We start from the raw sequence: 23,157 nt of genomic DNA, 5'->3' as shown, positions 1-23,157 counted from the left end.
CATGGGAGTTCCCAGGCAAGAATACTGGAGTGGGTTGCCATTTCCTTCTCCAGAGGACCTTCTGGACCCAGGAATTGAACCTGCATCTCTTGCAAATCCTGCACTGGCAGGCAGAGTCTTCACCACTATGCCACAGGGTGGGGGTGACGGCATATAGCCTTGCTTTGGGCTAAAACCTTTGAAGCAGAAGCTCCTGAGTGGAAGGCACTAAAAGTTTGGGTACATGGAGATCTCCACCTCAATGCTGGAGTGAGAGGGTAAGACAGCTCTCCACTGGAGCCAGACTTTCTTCACTGTGGTAAGCTTGTTTTCTGCCTGATTGGAAGTATGGCTTTTGGCATCTGTAGAATTTTTAATTTCAGCAAGGTCTTAAGAGCTTCAACAATAGGATATGTAGGACGTGCAATACATTTCTGGCCAATCGAAGACAGGGTCACAGTGAAATTGGGGCAAGATGACAAACACTAATGGACTAACCAGAGGAGTACAATAATCCCCAAGAAATGTTCTGTCTCATAGGGAGGTGCTCACTGTTGCCAGGCCTGGAACAGATTGACATGGGGCATGTGTAAAGAGTGTTCCATATAAGTGTTCTATCACTTATAATTAGTACAAGAAGTGTACTATTACCCAATTCACAGGCACTAGGGTCCCCCAGGGACACAGGGAAGGTGATTTAAGGGGTAGTGGACTGATTGGGAAACTAGTCTTTACAACGCATGGAGTAGCAATGAAAAAGTGAGACATTTAACGAAGCACACAGTCCACAATCTTTGGACTAAATCATCGGGACTTTTACATTAGAGACGCTTTTCCTTTGTCAAGGAACATGACCTCTTAATAACTCCAAGAAAACATTCTTGCATCCTCTCTTCTAAAGCGCATTGTCCCCGGGTTACCGCTTTATACGTAAATCTGCAACAATGTATCCAGCATCACAGCCCTTTCCTGAAAGCAGAAATCTCATAGGCAGTGGTGAGGATTCAAAACAAGATGGGAAAGCCATATGTAGACAGTCAAGACCTAGGCAAGTTAAGACAACAACTGTTAAATGGTAATAGTTATCCCAAAGAGACAAAACAAGTCTCATCAAATGGAAGAAAATTGAAATGTTATCAAGTATCTTTTTGGACTGAATTGTTATAAAACTAGGAATCAAATATAGGAAGAAGATTGGAAAATTCACAAATACATGGAAACTAAATAGTGCACTCCTCAACACCTAATGGGTCAAAGAAATCAAAGGGAAATAAAAACAATGTATTGAAACAAATAAAAATAGAAACATATAATTTATGCAGCAAAAACATTTTAAAGAAGAAAGTTTATAGTAAAAAGTGCCTACATTAATTTTAGAAAAAGATCTCAAACCACCACACATTATACCTCAAGGAACTAGAAAAAAAATGAGCCCAAAGTTAAGAGAAACATGGAAATAAAGATGTGTAAATAAATGAAATAGAGAACATGAAAAGAGAAAAAAGATCAATGAAACTAAAAGTTGGTTCTTTGAAAAGATAATCAAAATTGAAAAACTTATAGTTAGAACCTGTCATGAAAAGTAAGAGAAGATGCAAAATTATAAATGAGAAGGAACCATTATAAATGATACCACACAAATACAAAGGATTTTAAGGAATAACTATGAACAATTACCGGAGAAGGCGATGGCACCCCACTCCAGTCCTCTTACCTGGAAAATCCCATGGATGGAGGAGCCTGGTGGGCTGCCATCTATGGGGTCGCACAGAGTCGGACACGACTGAAGAGACTGAGCAGCAGCAGCATGAACAATTACACACCAGCAAATCGGATAACCTAGAAGAAATGGATCAATGACTGGAATCATACAACCTACCAAGACTGAATCATGAAGATACTGAAAATCTGAACAGAACAGTAACAAATAAGGAGACTGAATGGGTAATCAAAAAACTCCCAACACATAAAATTCCAAGATGAGATTCCAGATGGCTTCCCTGGTGAATTTTACCAAACATTTAAAGAATGAATGCCAATCCTTCTCAACTACCAAAAATTCAAAGAGGGGGGAACACTCCCAGACCTATTTTATGAGACCAGCATTGCTCTGATACCAAAAGCAGATAAGGATATTATAAGAAATTATGAACCAATATTCCTAATAAAGGTAGATGCAAAATTTCTCAACAAAACACTATCACATTGAATTCCATAGCACACAATCAAGAGGGATTTACCCCTGGGATGCAAGGAAGGTTCAAAATATACAAATTAGTAAATGTCACATTAATAGAATGAAAGATAAAATCATATGATCATCTCAACAGGTGGGGGAAAAAAAGAATTTGACAAAATTCAACATCCTTTCATGATTAAAAAAAAAATCTCAGCAAATTAGGTTCTAAGCCACATACTTCAACATAATGAAGGCCATCTGCAATAAGCCCACAGCTAACATCATCCTCAATGCAGAAAAATTGAAAGCTTTTCCTCGAAGAACAGAAACAAGATAAGGGGGCCCACTTTCACCACTCCTATTCAGGATTGTACTCAAGTCTCAGAGAAAGTAGGCAAGGAAAATAAAAGACATCAAAATCAGAAAGGACGAAGTTAAATTGTCCATTTGAGGATGACATGATCTTATATACAGAAAACCTAAAGACTGCATTAAAAAATTTAGAACTCCTCAGTGAATTTGGTAAATTTGCAAGACCTATGATCAACATACAAAAATCAGTTGCATTTCTATACATTAAGGACAAAGTATCTTAAAAAGAAATAATGAAAATAATCTAATTTATAATACAGCAAACACAGTAAAATACTTAGAAATACATTTAACCAAGCACGTCAAAAGATCTATACACCAAAACAATAAGACACTGAGGACAGACATTGAAGAAGACATAAAGATATCCCCATTTCCTGTATAAAAAGAATATTGTTAAAACGTCCATACTACCCAAAGCCAATTACACATGCAATGCAATTCCTATCAAAATTCCAATGACATCTTTTCACAGAATAGAAAAAGCAATCTACAATTTGTGTGGAACCACAAAAGACTCCAATACCCAAACAATCCTGAGAATGAACAACAAAGCTGGAGAGATCACACTTTCTGATCTCAAACTATATTACCAAGTATAGTATTTGAAACAGCATGGAACAATGGAACAGAATCAAGAGCTCAGAAATAAGCCCATGCATAATCGGTCAACTAATATTTCACAAGGGAGCCAAGAATATTTAGTGGGCAAAGACTCTTCAATAAATGGTATTGGGTAAAACGAGTTATCCCCATAAGAATAAAATTGGACTCCTATCTTAGAGCACTCACAAAAATTCACTTGAAATGTGTTAAAGACTTAAATTTAAGACCTGAAACCATAAAACTTCTGGAAGAAAACACAACTTTCTACAACAAGCTTCTTGACTTAGGATTTGGCATAAAACTGTTGGGATATGACACTAGAAGTACAGCAAGCAAATGCAAAAATAGACAAGTGAGACTACATCAAATAAAAAAGCTCATGCACAGCCAAGGAAACAACAAAATGAAAAGGCAATCTATGGAGCGGGAGAAAATATTTTCAAATCATCTATCTGAGAAACGGTTAATATAGGAACTCATACAATTCTGTTCAAATGACTATTATCCAAAAGACAAAAGAAGTGTTGGCAAGGATATTAAAGGAAAGAGAACCCTTGTACACGGTTGGTGGGAATGTAACTTAGTACAGGCACTATGTAAAATTGCATAAGGTTTCCTCCAAAATATTAAAAATAAAACTACCATAGGATCCAGAAATCCCACTTCTGGACATATAGCCAAAGAAAATTTAATAACTACCTGAAAGAAATATCTGCAGCCCCTTGTTCATTGCAACATTATTCACAATAGCCAAGACATGCAAACAATCAAAGTGCCTGTGCACGAATGGATAAAGAAAACGTGTGTGTAAATGTATATACATATATACACAATGAAACATTTGGTCATAAAAAAAGAGGAAATCCTGACTGTCATGACAACATGGATAAACCATGAAAGGCATTATGCTAAGTGAAATAAGTCAGAGAAAGACAGACACTGTATGATCTCACTTATATGTGGATCTAAAAACAAGCCAAACTCACAGAAATAGAGAGTAGAATGGTGGCTGCCAGGGACGGGAAACGAGGAGATGTTGTTCAAAGGATACAAACTTCCAACTATAAGATGAACAAGTTCAGGGGATCTAATATTCAGTATGGTGACTATAGTTAACAATACTATGTTGTATCCTTCTTCAAAGTTGCTGAGAGAGCGGATCTTAAATATTCTCACAACCACCACCAGCACAGAAAAGGTAACTGAATGCGTGTGTGCCCAGTCGTGTCCAACTCTTTCTGACCTCATGGACTGTAGCCCACCAGGCCCCTCCGTCCATGGGATTCTCCAGGCAAGAAGGCTGGAGTGGGTTGCCATTTTCACTTCCAGGGGATTTTCCCAACCCAGGAATTGAACCTGAATCTCCTGCACATCGCCCGCATCTCCTGCACTGCAGGCAGATTCTTTACCACTGAACCACCAGGGCAGTTTGAACATAGGTGTGCAGTACATATTTCCCGGTTTCTCTGGGCTGGCTGAGGAAGGCTGGTCTCTACCTCTCAGAGACCCTAGGTCATGCTCATTTACTTTGTGGCCAGTTAGCTAACCTGCCCCTGTCAAATGTCCCTGGAGCTAGACAGACAAGCAGACCTATATATCTCAAACTCAGATTAGAGGTCACAGAGATCTGGACTTTCCTGGTGGCTCAGTCGTTAAGAATCCTCCTGCCAGTGCAGGGTCCACGGGTTCCATTCCCACTCCGAAAAGGTTCCACATGTCAAGGAGCAATGAAGCCCATGGGCAACAACTACTGAACCTGCACTCTAGAGCCCATGCTCTGCAACAAGAAGAGCCACTGCTCACCCCAACTAGAGAAAGCCCGAGCACAGCAATGAAGCCTCGGCACGGCCAAAAATAAACACACACACACACAAAAGAAGTCAGAGCTTCTCCATTCACTAACATGACCTTAGGAAAACCAGTTAGCTGCTCTGGGCCTCAACTTCCCCATCTGGAAAAAAGGGGCTTCAACAAAAATCTCACTCCCACCTATTCTACATTCTTAGAGTGCTAAGAATGCACAGCCAGACATCCAAAGAGAGGAAAGGGATTACTCAACAAATGATGCCCGAGTTTAGCCATTTACAAAGAAAGGAAACTCAACCAAGATCCAAACTTTATAACACATGTCAAAATAACTCCAGAGGGATGAGGGTATACAACATAAAAAATCACAAGGAAAATAAGAAAATATATCCTTGAATAGCCTTATGATCAGATGGTAAAGAATTTTTAAATTCAAAGGATATGAAGGAAACAGAAAGGGAAAACATTGGGAAACTTTCTACATCAGAAAAGAAAACCAATATTCTTAGCAATGTAAGCAAACAGAAGAGGCACCTGCAAAATGAGAAAACCACAGCAAAAAGAACAAAGCTTTATGTCCTACCCTCCACCTGAGAGCATCGTCATCTCTCGGTGCTCCACACAGGAAAGGCAGGGCCTAAACCCGACCCAGGAACCAGAGGGAAGCTGTGGAAGCTCACGCACCTGAGAACCGCGTGACAGTGCCACACCAAACCAGAGGGCTGTTACTAAAAGCCTGAGTAACTGCCCAATAGCAGCCACCTGCAGACTGAACCCAGGGTAGGAATGACCGAGGCTCTTACCTAATTTTGTGGATGAGAAAACGCAGGCTCAGAACAGCTAAATCAGATTGCAAAGTCAACACCTGGTAAGCGTTAATGCCAATTCTGGAACCCAGCTGGGGTTCTGTCTCAGCTGATCCATCTATGAAATGAAGACGTTGGAATGAAGTGCAGTGGCCAGACCAGCAGCGTGAACCTCACATGAGAAGTCCTTGGCAATGCAAACTCTCAGGTCTCCCCAGATCCAGAATCCTCACCACTGGGATGGGCCCAGCAATCTGTTGGTCCCACCAGCCCTCTAGGTGCTTCCTATGTGCACCGAAGTTTGGAAAACCGCTGGATTCCAGGATGTCTAAGGGCCCTTCTAGACATTTTCGGGAATGTCTGAGCATTGATCTCCAGGCCATTTGGCACAAAATCACACTACTCTTAACCTAGGACCAAAGAGTGGTATACAAAGGAAAAGTTTAATTGCAGTTTGTAACAGTGGGAATAAATGCCCCTCCCCCCTCCCCCTTGGTAATTTACACCTGCTAAGTCACTTCAGTCGTGTCCAACTCTGTGCGACCCCATAGACGGCAGCCCACCAGGCTCCGCCCTCCCTGGGATTCTCCAGGCAAGAATAGTGGAGTGGGTTGCCATTTCCTTCTCCAATGCATGAAAGTGAAAAGTGAAAGTGAAGTCGCTCAGTCGTGTCCGACTCTTAGCGACCCCATGGACTGCAGCCTACCATGCTCCTCCATCCATGGGATTTTCCAGGCAAGAGTATAAGCTCCCTGTCTGAATTCACTTGCATATGGCATGCTGGTACTCCTAAACCAGTCGCTCTTCCTGGGGTCTGCTTAGAGTGAGGACCAATAAGCCCCTCTTCAAAACAAGCAAAGTGGACGGGGGGCAGGAAGAGGAACAAGGAAGAGATGGCCTGCCAATCACCTTTTTGCATCAAATTCTCTTAGGCTTAGAGGCCCCCAGGACCAAATGTGCTGGAGGGAACTGCAGGGGCCAACCTTCCCTGAGCCTGGCTGCACCCGGTTCAACGTGCCCTGGCCTTGGTCAGATTTCAATGCCAGCTCAAGGCCAGGTGACACGGAGGGAATCTCCTAGCCTGACAGTGAGGTCCTGGCCTGACAGTGAGGTCCTGCCCTGTGTTGAGGCCACCAGACTTTCCATCCCGGGAAGGGGCTCTGTTCCTCGGCCATCCTTGCCAAATCCTGGTCACCCAGCAGGGGCGGCTATCACCTAGGCCAAAGCCCAGCACCCTCTGTAGCAGGCCCCAGCCCCGCAGCCTCCTCACGCCAGCAGTCCCCTGGCCCCGCAGCCCCCTCACCCCAGCAGCCCCCTGGCCCCACACCCACCTGGCCCAGCAGCCCCCTGGCCCTGCAGCCCGCTCACCCCAGCAGCCCCCTGGCCCCACACCCAACCTAGCCCAGCAGCCCCCTCACCACAGCAGCACCACTGAGGCCACCTTCGCTGTTGGCTCTCACCTCTGCCCCTACTTCCCAGCCAGAGCTATTGAGCAGGTATTATGTTGGATGAAAGTGACATAAAACCAGCTCTACTGGCCCAACCAGAGCCTGTGCTGTGAAGGATGAAAGGGGAGGAGGGGAAGACGGCAGTCGTGTCCAAGGGAGGGTTGAAGACTTTTAACATTTACTTTAATTAGGGGGAGGCAGCTCTTGAAAGTCAGTGGAGGGATCCCACCTCAAGGGGCCAGAAAGACAGACTACGGTGCCTTGGGCTGCCCACCATCTTTCCCCACCCACACCCTCCTGCCTGTGTATCTTAATGAGATGATAGAGGACACTTGAGCCACTTGGCCCTGTCGTTCACCGGCGAAACATAAAGGCCCTGAGGTGGGAAAGCAAAAGACCCTTAAGCTGTGTGCAGGAGACTGTTTTCTGTCACAGAGTCGGTGGCATGGAGACTGCAATGTGCCACAATTGAGGGGCACCATGCTGTTGAGAACAGGAAAGAAGAAAAAACTGTTGAGGGGAGGCAAATTCCTCAGGCTTCCCAAGAAAGATGTGCTGCTTCACTTGTAGCATGTGTAAGCTGTTTTCAGGACTTGATTAATATCGTTAAGCAACTTAATGCCTAAAGAAAATTCCAGTTAGAACAGGCAAAAACAAAATCTAAACACCATAAAGTGATTCATGATACTGAGAGAAAGTATGCCTCTATCAACCTGTATGATAAGAGATACAAAATCATCTAATGAGCTTACAGATGACGAAAATAAATGGAAACCAGGTACTGCGGAGGCAGTTGTTGAGGAAATCAAAAAAGAAAACTTGAGGAAACGTCTGACGGTAAAAGCCACCCTGAAAGAATTCTTTATCTTGGCATGAAAGTTTTGAAGAATGCAGAATTGCTCAGAAATATGATTCAGAAAGCCCATGAGCCTATTTTAGAGCACCTGAAATACTTGTCCGCAACTTCTCAGATGCTGGAGAGCCTACGAATTTCACAGTTGAACTTCTCTGAATCCAGTGACTATTTCTCAAATGAGGTGTTGACTGAAACATATCTAATAAAGTCATACCTGGATGATTTTGATCCTTCTGTTCTCACGGACCACAAGTTATAGGCTGCATTGGGTGCTAAATACATTGGAAGAAGAATGTCACTCAGAATGCATTAAGGAACAGGATAGCAAAGGAAATGGAACTCCTGGAATAGGGTACAAAACAACTTTCAAGGACTCATACTTCAGCTACTTTTGTACTCTGGAAATTCCTAAATTTACAATATTAAGTGGGGTTTGTACAGGTAAAATTCCTGAAGATCAATTGCAGTTCTTCTTTCATGAGTGTACAAGATCAGTATTTTACTCAACAGGACAAGACACACAGAATGATGATGATGACACAGGCGAAGAATCAAGAGAGAAGGAGGAAAGCAAGAGGAAGAAAATGATTAACCAGAAGAGGAAGAAGAACCCTAAAATAAACACGACTTTGTTGAATGCAAGCTGCAGTGAGCCAAGGGCATTAAATATCATTAGAGAATAGCTTAAACATACGCTGCACTGCTTATACCTTCTTTTAAAAAAGTTTCTAGGTAGCTAATAAGCAGCTTTTAAAAGGTTTTAAAACCAGTGCTTTCTGCTTAGAATTTTAATGGTCTCCACTTTTCTGCCAGATACATAATTTACTGCATCCTTGAACATCCATAGTTTGGTTCTCGTGAAGTACTTTTGTCATAGGGATACAGCTACAGCTGTAGAATATCAGAATCCTTACTGCAAACTAAGAGAGGTTTAGAAAGCCTTCCTGAGAAACCAATTGAAGAAGTTTTCAAGTTAGCTTACTTGACTTGTGCCTTCATCATTGTGCAGTAGAAATGAAGTCTCTTGTACTCACTAGTACACAATGCAGTTTTAACCGAACCATGTGCATGGTTAAGGGTTCCAGTAAAGCCACCTTCAATAACGGTCAGCTTATTTGAGGATCTTTGCACAGATGTTTAAATCAAAAGAAATTTAGAGACAAGTGATTCATCGCTGGGGTGTTAATCAAGACTTGTCTTCATTTTATACTTAGCAGAGCAGTTTTGTAGCACTCTACCTTCTAGGAATGCTACCTGTTCACCTTTTGGTAAACTTGTATCAGATTATTTCGTTGAAAGAAGGCTAAAATATCAAGGGGCAAAAGATGCTCTAGAGCTGTGGTCCCCCACGTTTTTGGCACCAGAGATAAGTTTCAAGGGAGACAATTTTTGCACGGACCAGGGAGGAGGGGGATGGTTTGGGGATGATTCAGGTGCATTACATTCATTGTGCACTTTATTTCTATTGTTATTACATCAGCTCCACCTCAGATCATGAGGCACTAGATCCCAGAGGTTGGGGATGCCTGCTCTAGAGTCAGTCAGTCAGTTCAGTCGCTCAGTCGGGTCTGACTCTTTGCAACGCCGTGAACTGCAGCACGCCAGGCCTCCTTGTCCATCACCAACTCCCAGAGCTTGCTCAAACTTATGTCCATCGAGTCAGTGATGCCACACAACCATCTCATTCTCTGTCTCCTGCTCTAGAGTAGTGGTTTTCAAAGTGGGGCTCCCAGGGTAATGGTCCAGGAGGTCACTAGTGCAAGTGAGCCCAGCCCTGCACTTTGGCTAAGACAACAGAGGAAGAGGCTCACCTCCATCTAAGACCAACCTGAAGTCACTGGCTCCCAAGTGTGGTGGGTAAAGGGACTAGGACACCAAGGGCTCCTCTGGAGAGGAGACTAGAACTCCTTGGAGCTTGAGTCACACACCCCTCTGAGGATAATGATTTCCTGGAGGTAGTAGAGAAAAGTGTAAGGCAAAACTAATGACAGAAGAACATAGATCCAGTGACGCCATTGATATAAAGTTTTAAAACATGCCAAAAATGCTATGTACTCTGGGATATAAGTTTATATTTAACAACCTCTTTCATTTCCCAACAATGTAGGCAAAGTACATGGGAATGAAACACCAAACTCATGACACCAGTTACCATTTGAGGAAAGGATGTGCAGACCTCCAACTCCGTTTCTACTGTTTTATTTCTTAAACTCAGAAGAGGTTACCTGGGACCCAAGGAAGTTTCTATTAGTGCTCATACCTATAGTCTTATGTGTGCCTTTAAATGTGCCTAATCTCTAGAATTGGGGTAAGAAAGTGGGTGAAAGGTAGTTCATCAGAGAAAGGGAGTTTGGTGGGAAGGCCTCGTTCTACAAATAGTTAAGGTCACTTAGACACCCATTCAGGATGGCATTAGCAGACTGCTTCTCCGGTGTGCTACAATAGCATACTTCACAAGCAGCCTCCCTACATCCCATCTCAAGACCCTCACTGTATGGAACCTCAAAGAATCTTCTTCACCTTTCTGTCCTAAAGTACCAAATACCTCCAGAGACAAGTTGACCTGAGGCAACGCTATGAAAGTGGAACAAGACTTGCATCCCTAGATCCTTTACCTCTTTTTTCAGCAACATCCTGTTAACTCTCAAGCAGTGGCCCCTGCTGTCCTCCTCAATTCCACCATCATCCCCCAGCACCTAGAATCAGGGTCACTGTCACTCCCCAGATAGGCCTCCTTTCCCTGGGAGCACCCCATGCCCCCAGATCTTTTCTTCGTTCCTCTACTCATCTGCTCTCAAGGTTCCTGTCCCAATTCCTCAAGACCCTGCCTCATGTAATACCTGGCTAATGATACAAAAATAATAGTATTTTCAGGAAGGATGTGATTCCAAGTTAACATACAATGTACTTGTCTCTGAAAGGGCCTATGAAATGATGCTAGGATAGGCAATTTCAGACCCTGTGGCAAAGTAGGGGAAGAAAATTTTAGAGGATTTTTAACTTACACTATGTAAAGACACAGCAATTTAATGTGTAAACTCTCTGACCTCCATAAGTTGAAATTTAGAATGAGCTAACCACAAAGCAAACAAACATTAACACTGATGCAATTCTCTGCCATCTTATATATATTTTAATGACCAAATTGAAAGACTTTTTTTTTTCCTATGAACTTGTCCCCCTCAATCTAAAGATACTTATGTGTGTGTGTTAGTCACTCAGTCATGTCTGACTCTTTGCAACCTCATGGACTGTAGCCCACCAGGCTCCTCGGTCCATGACATTCTCCCAGCAAGAAGACTGGAGTGGGTTGCTATTTCCTCCTCCAGGGGATCTTCCCAAGCCAGCGATTGAACCTGGGTCTCCAGCATTGCAGGCAGATTTTTTACCATCCCTCCGGCAATATGAGATGTACTGGTATAGAGAGAAATTACCCAAACTTTACCAACATTCAAGGCTCAACTTTAATCTCACCCACTGGGGGCTCTCCAATTTCATAAATGTGATCCTACACATAGTAGCATTTGACTTTGTAACTTGTACAATTAACCAATATAGAGGAAGCAAGTTGTTTATAGTCATTTAACAAATGTTTAAGGGGCCTCCTGGGTGGCTCAGGGGTAAAGAATCCGCTAGCCAATGCAGGGGATGTGGGTTCAATTACTGGTCCAGGAAACCTGTGTTCTAGAGTCCGGGAGCCATTACTGAGCCCACATGCCTAGAGCCATGCTCCACAACAAGAGAAGCCTCCACAGTGAGAAGCCTGCACCCTGCAACTAGAGACTAGACCCTGCTTGCTGCAACTATAGAAAAACCTGTGCAGCAATGAAGACCCAGTGCAGGCATACATAAATAAATCTTTAAAGTAAATAAATAAATGTCTGAGTATTTACTCCGTTCCAGATATCATTCTAGGTGTTTGGGGGACATAGAGAAGAAAACAGACAATAAGCTCTGCTTTGCGGCACTTAACTCTTGGTGGTGCGCGGGGAGGCTGGGGAGTTAGGACAGGAGTAATAAAAACAAAGATAAAACGTATTAAATGGGAAAAGTTGAAAGCTCTGAAGGAAATAGAAACGGTGGTAATATAAGAGTGTTTGAGGGTGGCACTGGGTGACAATTTGTAGTCAGCAATGATCCCCTGTGAGTGTTCTTTGACTAAAACCTGAATTCCACACCCATGGTGGATTCATGTCAATGTATGGCAAAACCAATACAATATTGTAAAGTAATTAGCCTTCAAGTAAAATAAATAAATTTTAAAAAATTAAAAAAAAAAAACTAATCTGAATTCCAAGGAGGAAGCAGCCATAGGACCATTTGGGAGGAAGATTCCCATGAAAATTACTAAGAACATAAAAGGGGGGGGCATTTCTTCTGTACAGAGGCAGGGAATTACTGATTGAGTGTGGACAAGAGGACCAAATTAAAATTCTGCTTCCTCTGAATAAAAAGGGCGTGCTTAGAAGTTGAAAAAACCCAGACAAACCTCACTAATAACCCTTAATTCTGATAATGCTCATTGTATGTTATCATGTTAAATATTCACAAAAACCCTGTGGGGTGGTAATTATTCTCTTTGTTAAGATGAAACTAAGGACCATGGGAAAGTTTACCCTAAGCCACACGGCTTTTAACAACAAAGGGACAGAAAACGTGACATGATCAAGAATATCTGTTTGCAATCAACAGCCAACTTCCTATTATTTAAGGGTTGGAGACTGGGATTCTCTAATCAAAGAGAAGAATTAACAATCAGAGTGTCTTCCCAACTCAGAAAAATGAAACTGAACTATTTGCTAAATAGCAGAGTGATCATTTCTAAATAGTGAGATTAAGGGCGATTTTTATCTTCTCAATCCAGGCTCTGTTCCTTACTGGCTGTGTATCCTTGAGAATGTTGCTAAACATCTCTGTGTTTTGGTTTCCTTATTTGCAAAAGATGGATAATAACAGTACTCACATCATAACGCTCTTGCAAGGAGTAAATAACATAATCTATGTGTTTAAAATAGTGTCCAACCTATAAGTACTTAATAAATGCTAATCATTATCATTACCTCAATATAATTTTAATTTGAATTGTTTGAGCATAATAAGTCCATATGTTTAAAAATCATTTGTATTTATCTATGATTTATCTACCCCTGTCTTTTGCTTATATTTCTATTATTATCTTCTTCATTTGTATGGGCAAGATATGTGTGAATTTTTGATTCCCTCTTTAGTCTAAATGGTTTATTAATCTGTTGTACAAAGAATATGTATTATTTTTATAAAGAAGAAAAGCGTGGGATCCTAAAACTTGCCAGAAAGACCTTGGAGGGCCTCAGCAGAACTTTGCTTGACTCAACTCATTCCTAAATGCACCAAAACTCTTCTGCTAGCTCTACCATCATCTCAATGGTGTTTTGCTTTGGAGGCCAACCTCCTTTTCAGGGCCAAGGGCAAAGTCTTTACTGGAGCCTTCACGGCCCTATCTACTTTAAAGGCCCAGCTGCCACTCTGCTCTACACTCCTGCCATTTTGCTCCCTGGCTAGCTGCACACCAACACATCTCTGCCACTCTCCATGCTGCTTCCTTTACCTACAGGAACCTCCTTGCCCCTGCCTTTTTACTGCCACTTGAACTCCTAGCTTCAGGACCCCCTGAAATGCCCCCTCTTGAGCACTTTCCCAGGCACCAGCCCACCCCCTCCATCTACTGGCCATAGCTAATCATCCACTCTCCCATGCTTCCTTAACACTTGTGCTCATCCTTGTCACAGCACTGGACAGAGTGAGTCGTCATTGCCCAAGTGTCTGTCTAGCCCTTTAGATCGTAAACCAGAACAAGCCATGGGTCTTAGATACCTGAGTCCCCAAGTCCGAACATAATTCCAGGTATATAGTAGGTGCTTACATGTGCTCAGTGAATGCTTAAATGACTAGGGGCTGGAGTGTTTGTCCTGTAGCTTCAAGTGGACAGACTAGTTGTTCCTGACCTGGAAAGACACTCGTATGATTTCTCTTGTTTTGTTTGCTTTGTTTGGTAACATGCTATGTCCTCTACAGTGAATAGTGATGGTCTTGTTAAAAGTTCTGAAGAAAAGAATGTACAGAGATAGGAGGAAACAAAGAAAGCATTAATACTCTGGTTTCATGGGTGGGGCAACTTCCCTGGTGGCTCAGATGGTAAAAATTAGGAGACCCGGATTCGATCCCTGGGTCGGGAAGATCCCCTGCAGAAAGGAAGGGTAACCCGCTCCAGTAGTCTCGCCTCGAAAATCCCATAGACAGAGGAGCCTGGTGGGCTACAGTCAATGGGGTCGCAACTTCTTATAGGGGAAAAAAACCACGTCTACCTGGGAGTATGGGCTTCTCTGCTAAAGAAGAATGGAGGCAGTCCTGTCACAGCATGGGTTAGGAAATGGGAGTGCCCTAATTAAGCACCTTCCTCACCCCAGGACCTCCATCACATCACCCAGGTCTGCCCTCTGGCCAGAAACAACATCTGGCTCCTCTTCCTACCCCTCAGTTCAGTTCAGTTTTTCACTTATATCCGATTTTTTGTGACCCCATGGACTGCAGCACACCAAGCTTCCCTGTCCATCACCAAATCCTGGAGTTTACTCAGACTCATGTCTATTGAGTCGGTGATGCCATCCAACCATCTCATCCTCTGTCATCCCCATCTTCTCCTGCCTTCAACCTTTCCCAGCATCTTCCCCAGTCTTTTCCAATGAGTCATTTCTTCACATCATGTGGCCAAAGTATTGGAGTTTCAGCTTCAACATCAGTCCTTCCAATGAATATTCAGGACTGATTTCCCTTAGGATTGACTGGTTTGATCTCCTTGCAGTCCAAGGGACTCTCAAGAGTCTTCTCCAATCCCAAGGTTCAAAAGCATCAATTCTTTGGTGCTCAGCTTTCCTTATGGTCCGACTCTCACATCTATATATGACTACTGGAAAAACCATAGCTTTGACTAGACGGACCTTCCTATTCCTGAAGTGAAAATGAAAGTGAAAGTGAAGTCATGTCTGACTCTTTGCAGCCCCATGGGCTGTAGCCTACTAGGCTCCTCTGTCCATGGGATTTTCTAGGCAAGAGTACTGGAGTGGGTTGCCATTCCTTTCTCCAGGGGATCTTCCCAACCCAGGGATCGAATCTGGGTCTCCCACACTGCAGACAGACACTTTACTGTCTGAGCCACAGGGAAGGCCGCAGGCTTTTTTACAGCCAGGGACCCGCTGGGGTTTACAAGCCCATTTTAACAAGGGCCACACAGAGCCAACATCCTGTCTTCATTGTCCTTAGTTCGGGCCTGTTGCCCATCTTTTGGGTCCAACACCTCCCTCCTCTGAGAAGCCTTTTCTGAGAAAAATCTTTCAATGCCTTTTGACTCACTTGTGTGAGTTCATGCATTACAGTGTAAAGATGGAAATGTTTTACACCGTCAGTGTCCTCCAGCCAAAGATCACAGAAACATGCCTGTAGTTGAGTGAGTTCAGTTCACTATTCATTGCAGTAAGGGAGAACACACATCATGGGGGAACCATGTGATGCCTTCCAAAGTAGCAGAAAGAACCTGTTACAGAGGCTGGGGTTTGGATGAGTTCTTTGCGGAAGTTTTTCCTTCAAGGAAACAGGGGTTTGCTCTAGATTAGATGTCTTTACATAGCTGAGGCAATTCTCTGATTGGTATTTGAGTAAATCTTCCCTTTAGGGAGAGGAGACTAGACCCAGAATAAAGATGTAATTGGTCAAGAAGTTGTAGACATTCATTTTAGCCAAGAGAGGGGGATGTTTAGTCATGTATGACCTTCTTTTTGGTCCTGTCTTGTCTCCCTTCAATATGATCTAAGAGTTACCATGTCTGATGTTCATGTTCTAGCACACTGTTCTAAGACAAGTCCAATAGGAAAGAAGATGGCCAAAGCTGATGTGTGAAGTATGTTTCAATTCCAGATTAAAAATCAGGAGATTGGTCCTAGTCGTGGCTCTTCTACTAACTGGCATGACTTTGGGGATGCCAGTTAGCAGCTCTAAACCTTCGTTTCCCAATATTATTTTTTTTATTTTTAAAATTTTTTTTGTTTGTGTGTAGATTTTATTAAATTTATTTATTTTAATTGGAGGTTAATTACTTTAAAAAGAATGGTCTTAGATTCCATATCTAAAGGCCTTTCCAGCCCTGAAACGCTAAGAGAATGTGTGTTTCTCTTGCATCTCTTCTGTCTTTATAGAAAATGCTAAAGGGGACTTGGCCACACATCCTTATGTGTGTGCATGCTAAGTTGCTTCAGTTGTGTCTGACTCTGTGTGACCCTATGGACTTTAGCCCCCCAGGTTCCTCTGTGCTTAGAATTCTCCAGGCAAGACTACTGGAAGGGAGTGCCATGCCCTCCTCCACGGAATCTTCCCAACCCAGGGATCAAATCCGGGTCTCTTACATCTCCTGCATTGGCAGGCAGGTTCTTTACCACTAGCGCCACCCCGGAAGCCCACACATCCTTACAGAGGGGAATTCATGCATGACAAATGGTATTATAGGTGAGCTGTTTAAAAATCAACTGAGATTTTAATCTTAACACTGTGAGCCATTATTGATTCCAAATTAAGGAGTGAAATGTAAACATTCTGAAGATCTCCAAAAAGTATAAAATTCATTTCTGGATGAGAAAAGATGTACACATTTATGATGTTAAAACCAAGAAAAAAGAAAATATTATTAGATTTTACGACATAAAAAAGAAAAACTGCATACTTAGAAGGCAAAATCAAACTAAAAATACATTTTCAACAAAAGCTGAGTATCCTAAATATAATTCCATCTTCTTCCATCTACCTCACACATATTTTCATTGAACACCACCTATACAGATGATAAAACTGAGGCCTAGAAATGATAAGTAACTGTTTCAGGATCACTTAGGGCGGCAAATGTTAAACCAACTCAGACCTCAGATTGGGATTCTGCCTCTTTTTTGCTGTCTTTATAATGAGAATTTTGGATTAGAGATTACTGACATTGCCTTCCGAATTTAAACCAATGGTTTACAGCAACACCATGCTCCATTCCCGAGGTGAGACAGAGGAAAAATAAAAACACTGACATTCGGTTGGAACTGAACTGAATGAAAGGGAAAAAAAAATCCCCTCTTTACAATTATGAGACTTATTAGTATTTTTCCTAAATGTAACATCCAGATGTAATTGGCTATGTCTTTTTCAAAAAACATTTGTAGTACTACAAAACTTTTTTTACAGAATGACTGTAAAAGCAGTTAATTTCTGTATAATTTTCAAAATTACACTTGGGGTCTGGACTAAGTGGATCTTGAGATCAATAAAAAGTCCGGGACTGTTGCCTCTGAAACATCCTAGGAAGGTGGCCCTTTTAACGTCTGTCATGCTTAGCACTTAGGAGATGACCTGATCCTTTAAAGAAACCTCTCTTTTTTTATTCAGTCTTCAAAGCGTTAAGTGAATTTGTCTGGGTTCATTATACACCTTCTAGCTCCTAACTTCTCCAACACTTCTCAACCTTCAGTTCTGACTGCATTCATTTCAATTTGTCTACTCTTTTCCAACTATTTTTAACTAAGGTAAATTGTCCAAATTCTCTTTCTCTTCTGCGGAGGTTTTTAGTACTGCTAACATCTGAGATATACAACATTTTTATGACCCTGTCTCTATTCACATGAGCCATTACCAGGTGGAAATTCCCAGGTGGGAAATTTCTCTCAGTTCACATGGCCCAGGATGCCTTCATAAATACTTTCCTGCACAATTACATAAAGGACACGAGCCTAGAAGACCTCCACACATTTCAGAACCCTAGCGCGTCAAAGAACAAGTAGGCAATTGTGAGCAATTTGACAACCAAGGGCCTTGGCCGTTCATTGGACACAGAGCACGTCAATCCTTGTTTGTCAGCAAATGAGCCCAAAGCTCGTGACGAGGGGTCACAGGCCACCGTCAACGGTTCCGGCCCCGCCCCTCGACTGTGGCCTGGCTCCACTGCCTGAGGCCCGACTTCCGTCGGACGCTTCCGCCATTGGCCGCCTACCCTCCCGGTCGTGGGGCCTCCTCTGCGGTCCCTTCCGTGACTGCCTCGGTCCATCTCACTTCCCTCAGCCTCCTCTCAGGGCAGCCACCTCCGGTGCCACCACCTGTGCCATTGCCATCGTCCCCCGCCCGGCTGAGGTAACTGGCGGCTGCCATGTCTACCACGGGGGATGGAGATCTGGCCCCTGGCGGGCAGGAAGGCCCTGCAGGTGCGGCGGGGGCCCAGGCCGGAGCCCGCGACAGTGTGGACCACAACTCCGAGCCTCGCAGGGGTGACTCCATGCCTGAGGCTGAGGCGGGTGGAGTCGTGGGGGCCTCAGGAGGCCCGAGGGAGGCGGCCCTGGAGGGTGGGAACTCTGAGGAAGACTCGGACATCGAGACGGCCGAGGAGGGGGAGGAAGAGGTGCAGGCGCAGGGCGTGAACCTCATGGTGGACTCGCGACACTTCTCCATGACCCGCTACCGCTTAACGGTCCTGAGTCAGAGGTACCCGATTCTGAACCGTATGTACAAAAACCACATCCTAGTCCCGCCAGAGGACGACCACGGGTCGGTCCGGCACCAGACCCGGCCGCGCTTGTCCAACCTCGGCTCAGCCACTGTGGCTCGGTTCTCTGAGGTCCAGGTGCACTCAGATGGACCGGGGGAGGGGCCAGTGGGGGGACCGGCGCAGGAAGCCCTGGCTCAGGAGGCGGAACAGGCAGAGGAAGCCCAGGAGGCGGCGGAGGAGGCCGAGGAGGCCTCTTTATGGGAGACGGCCACCAAGGAGTCTGAGGAGCACAGCTTGTCGGAGATGCCACAGGAGCCGGCCACCCCTGAGAGTGAGCATTCGAGGGGTGGGGGGGAGTTGGGAGGGACAGAAACACTGGCAGCTGCAGGCCGGGTCTGGGGACCAGGGATCCCGAGGAGGGGGCAGGCTCAGACGGCGGGGAGGGCTGGGTACCTCAGAAGGGGAGGCCGGGAGTCAGGGCCTCCTTGAATCAAAGGCCAGAGGGGCCCAGTAGAAGCCCAACTCCATAACAATTTCTTTGGTTTGGGGGGAAAATAAGCTGCCCTCTACCAACCCCGGTAAGAGGTCTGAGATGATCAGTGCCAGTTATGAGCCCACACGTGAAGGTCAGTGGAAGCAGGTGTTCGAGAGGGAGCTTGAGAGGACATGGAAGAGAACAAGCAAATGGCAGACCTCATATTTGGTTCATAGCTTTTAAGAATGTCAAGATTCTTGGAGAGTTTATCCCAAAACATTATGAACTCATACAGGAGCACTTGGTCAAAATGAAGTATTCAGGGGATTGAGGAACTCAGGAGCTTCCGCATAGAATTTGTTATTGAGGTGAAGCATATTTTGGCGAGAAAGTTCTGGCCAAAACTTCCAGAATGCATCAGACCCAGAGGACTCTGATCCTGGACCACAAGTCATCAGTAGCACAGGGTGACAGATTTACTAGAAAAGAAGAAATAATGTCATTGTGAAAATGATCAAGCAGCAGCAAAGTGAGGGCCATGGAAGTGTTGCATCTGCCAGAAGGAAGGCCCCCAGTTACTCTTTTCTTAGTTGCTTCTGTCCTCCTGCTTCTCCTAAGGGTAGAGTACTGGACATCCTGCCATTCCTTATCAGTTGGGATTTGTTTTTTCTGTGAATGTCTGGTCCCAAAGTCTATTATTCCTCTCTAAAGAAACAGCTGAATGCCAGGATGAGAACTCCAAAGAAGAGGCGCAGGGCAGCAAAAGTGAGGGGAAAGAAAAGAAGTATAAGAGGAAACAAGAAGAACCAGAAAAGGATCTGGACCCAGCAAAGGACTGGCCCAGAAAGCCCAGGTATCTGTGTATAGCTTTGAAAATAACCCAGCTATTCCCAGGCATTTACCAATTTTGTTTTTGCTTTTTAATTCTTGGAGTAAATTAAGAAAATGTTTGTTTGAAATTAGTTCAACAACTCAAATTTACCTAATGTTTATAGAACAGTTCTGCAGCCAGTAATATAAAGAGCATGAAGTGAAATACACTTCATGGCTTCTCATTTGTTCTTATGAGGTCTTTGGTCCTCTATCTCTAAGACTACCAACAAGTTGTAAATGTGTCAGTACGTAAGACCAGTATTTCTTGAGAAAACAGTGACGAAAAGCAGCAGCAACTGGGCTGTGCACTAGTTTGGCCTTCATGTCTTGACCACAGAAGTGCAGTCTCCTGCACTAAGAGAAGACACCTTTTAGAACGTAACTACTTACGAATAGCAAAAAGCTCAGAATTTCAAGAAGGACCACATTTAGTGATTAATACTTAAATATTTGCTCGGTTATAGATTTCTGTATTTTATGTGACAGTCAAAAGGAACAGTCATAGGATGACTGTTGTTTATCACTGAGTTGGTAGTGAAGGTATATGTACTGTCTTTTAATGATTAACATTTTCTCCCTCGTTTGCATAGTGATGTGTTTCATAATAACAGCCTCTTTCTCATACGGTAGATATGGAAACCGAGGGTCTGGGAGGGTAAGGGAGTATCATCTGTGGAGTGAGCACAGGCTTTTAAGGTAGAAAGAGTGATTTTAGTCCCAGACTAGCCTCTCAAAGGAAGGGGGGAAAAAAAGCATTTATGGTTGTGGGCAAGAGGGAGACAAGGTTGGTAGGATCACATGATTGAAGCCATCGGGTTGTACATGCACCCAGTGTCCAGGGTGAATTTTACAAGAGGAAAATGTGTTTTTCTTCTCTCCTTGTTGAGATACAACCCTCAGATGCAGCAGATATACATGAGGCTGACTGTTGTCTTAGATTTAGAAAGTTTCTGGTGCTGACTGATGCTGTATAATCGTTCCTTTTCTCTCATTTCTTCCTGCAGTTTGGAAGACTAGAAAGAAGACAGAGAAAGAAGAAAGGATCCATTGTTTGCTATTTTTCGATTTTTCAGAAGCCCATGGGATTATTAACATTGATTTCCTTCCCAAATCCATCCCCCAAAAAGCAACTGTCTAATAATAATATCTATAAAAATTCCAATATCTAATTGGGTTTTATCTTTTCCAGATATATTTGACAGCATTTGTTCTAGTTAAAACTAAGTTTTAAAGTAGTAAACTGAAATGTAGATAGATTTATGTATATAAATAATCCTGATTTAAATCTCTTTAAAAATGAGAAGCCGTTTTACATCATTGGAAGGCATCATCACATTCCACCATTTGATAAGCCTGTTTTAAGTTCTTTTATTGCAGCCCAAAATAAAATTTGTATGTAAAAGAGTTTTGTAAAGACAGAAATAGGGGTCAAGGCTTTAGATCTGATCTTGTTTACTGTACTAGTCACTAGCCATGTGTGGCTACTGAGCATTGAAAATGTGGCTACTCTGAGTTGAAATGTGCTAGAAATGTAAAAAGTGGTGTAAAGTCTCTTTAATAACTAATTACACATTGAAAAGATAATCTAGTATTAAATATAACATTAAAATTATTTTCTCCAGTTTCTTTTTCCTTTTTTAAAAATTTATTTATTGCTACACGTGAGCTTTCTCTAATTACGGAGCACAGGTTCTCACTGAGGTGGCTTCTCTTGTGGAGCATGAGCTCTAGGGCAGACGGGCTTCAGAGTTGCGGCACATGGGCTTACTTGCCCCTCAGCATGTGGGATCTTCCTGTACCAGGGATTGAACCTGTGTCCCCTGCACTGCAAGGTGGATTCTTAACCACTAGACCACCAGGGATGCCCTCTTTTTACTTTTTAGATGTGGCTACTAGAACATTTAAAACTGCACAGGACTTGTGTTATATGTGTATTTCATAGTCCTGCTGGGTGCTTTTGAAGGAAACCTGAGGGATGGCCCAGCTTGCCTGGAGGCCAGATGGTGCTGCTGAGCCTGAGCCCAGACGCTGATTTGGAGCACTGGTTCTCAAAGTTTGGTCCTTAAAATAGCATTATTAGCATCACCCACGAATTCTTAGGCCCCACTCAAGACCTGTGAATCAGAAACTGGGAGTGGGGCCCAGTAGTGTGTGTTTTAACAAGCCCTCCAGGGGATTCTGCTGCAGCCAAGGTTTGAGAAGCGCTGGTTGACAGCCACAGGGGGAGAAGTTGAGACCCACCTCTGGTGACCAGCCTTCGTTCACTGCCTTGGGGCTGCTGGAGGTAAATTGAACAGGACGGTCGGGGCTGGACTGGCGAGGAAACTAGGATTCACAGGGGCTGAGACAGAGAGAGGCTGTGGATAGGGGATGGCACCAGAAAAATATCCAGGAACAGAGCTGGTTCCAGAAAGTCACAGACATGATACCGGGTATACGAAGTCTAAGAGAACCTTCATTCAGCAGGAGTGGATAGTAGATACATACAGAGTTGCCTGTGAGGATGTATGCGTATGCAAGCATACAGAAAGGCATGCAATGGAAAGATAAACCACATTTAGGATGGTGGTTACCTATGGGGAAAGACAAGGACAGTGATCCTATTGGGGAGGGATACGTAGTGGGCTTCAGCTGTGTCTGTAATTTACATTTCTTAAACTGAGTGGTGGTAAATAGTGTTTATAGTAGTCTTTATAATTTTGTGCAGATGGGAAGTATGTCATAAAATGACATAAAATGAAAAGGGAGAAAATGGACTTAATCTTTGAACTCTGTTTAAGGTAATAAAAAGATAAAGTTGTAGATGACCAGAGTGGAGGATCAGAGAAGGGGAAGGGCCTGGGGGTTTGAGACTAGACGGGCTCATTTCTGCATTTACTTCAGGCTTCCTAGGTATCTGAAACATGGTCTAGCTGGAGCATACTTTGTTCCTACGGGCTCGGCTCCTGACCTTCTTGTAGGTAACTGATAACATACTGTCATGTTCTGTGGTGGCATGTCTTCTATTCTAACTGTGTGCACATGCAAATACACACACTACATCCACCTATTCCATCAAAACCAACCCCTGCACTCAACCTTTAAATGGCTGGGACCTTAAGGGTTTTATTTATCTTTCTTTCCCAAAGCCCTAGGCAATGGATTTTCCTCTTCGTAGGTATTTAATGTCAATTAAAGTGAAGCAAACTTAAGATCCCAACAACTTTTTTTTTTT

At 43.4% G+C, this 23,157-nt stretch overlaps 1 protein-coding gene and 1 long non-coding RNA gene across 7 annotated transcripts in view; one reads left to right on the top strand and one right to left on the bottom strand.

The window, feature by feature from the left end:
- Positions 1 to 23,157, bottom strand: part of LOC129639765 (uncharacterized) — a 315,100-nt gene that overhangs the window by 174,455 nt on the left and 117,488 nt on the right. For all 6 annotated transcript variants that reach the window (XR_008708585.1, XR_008708584.1, XR_008708582.1 and 3 more), the window contains one exon: positions 1,694 to 1,818. This is a non-coding gene — a long non-coding RNA (uncharacterized LOC129639765). The remainder of the gene's footprint in view (positions 1 to 1,693; positions 1,819 to 23,157) is intronic.
- Positions 17,194 to 21,345, top strand: LOC129639764 (cancer/testis antigen 47A-like). Its single transcript, XM_055565000.1, has 3 exons — positions 17,194 to 18,926; positions 19,782 to 19,923; positions 20,948 to 21,345. The coding sequence occupies exons 1-3, from the start codon at positions 18,260 to 18,262 to the stop codon at positions 20,958 to 20,960; spliced, it is 822 nt and encodes a 273-aa protein (XP_055420975.1). The 5' UTR covers positions 17,194 to 18,259; the 3' UTR covers positions 20,961 to 21,345.

This window comes from Bubalus kerabau, chromosome X (assembly GCF_029407905.1).
Source record: "Bubalus kerabau isolate K-KA32 ecotype Philippines breed swamp buffalo chromosome X, PCC_UOA_SB_1v2, whole genome shotgun sequence".
Classification (NCBI taxonomy): Eukaryota; Metazoa; Chordata; class Mammalia; order Artiodactyla; family Bovidae; genus Bubalus; species Bubalus kerabau.
Note: the sequence above shows the minus strand (reverse complement) of the source record. Positions and strands in the feature narration are given on the sequence as shown.

What these genes read in the sequence shown, in the direction of transcription:
- LOC129639764 (XM_055565000.1), top strand. Translation starts at nt 18,260, where the DNA reads ATGTCTACCACGGGGGATGGAGATCTGGCCCCTGGCGGGCAGGAAGGC. An exon ending in GGAGCCGGCCACCCCTGAGA is followed by an intron (nt 18,927 to 19,781) that starts GTGAGCATTCGA and finishes TCCTCTCTAAAG; the next exon opens with AAACAGCTGAATGCCAGGAT.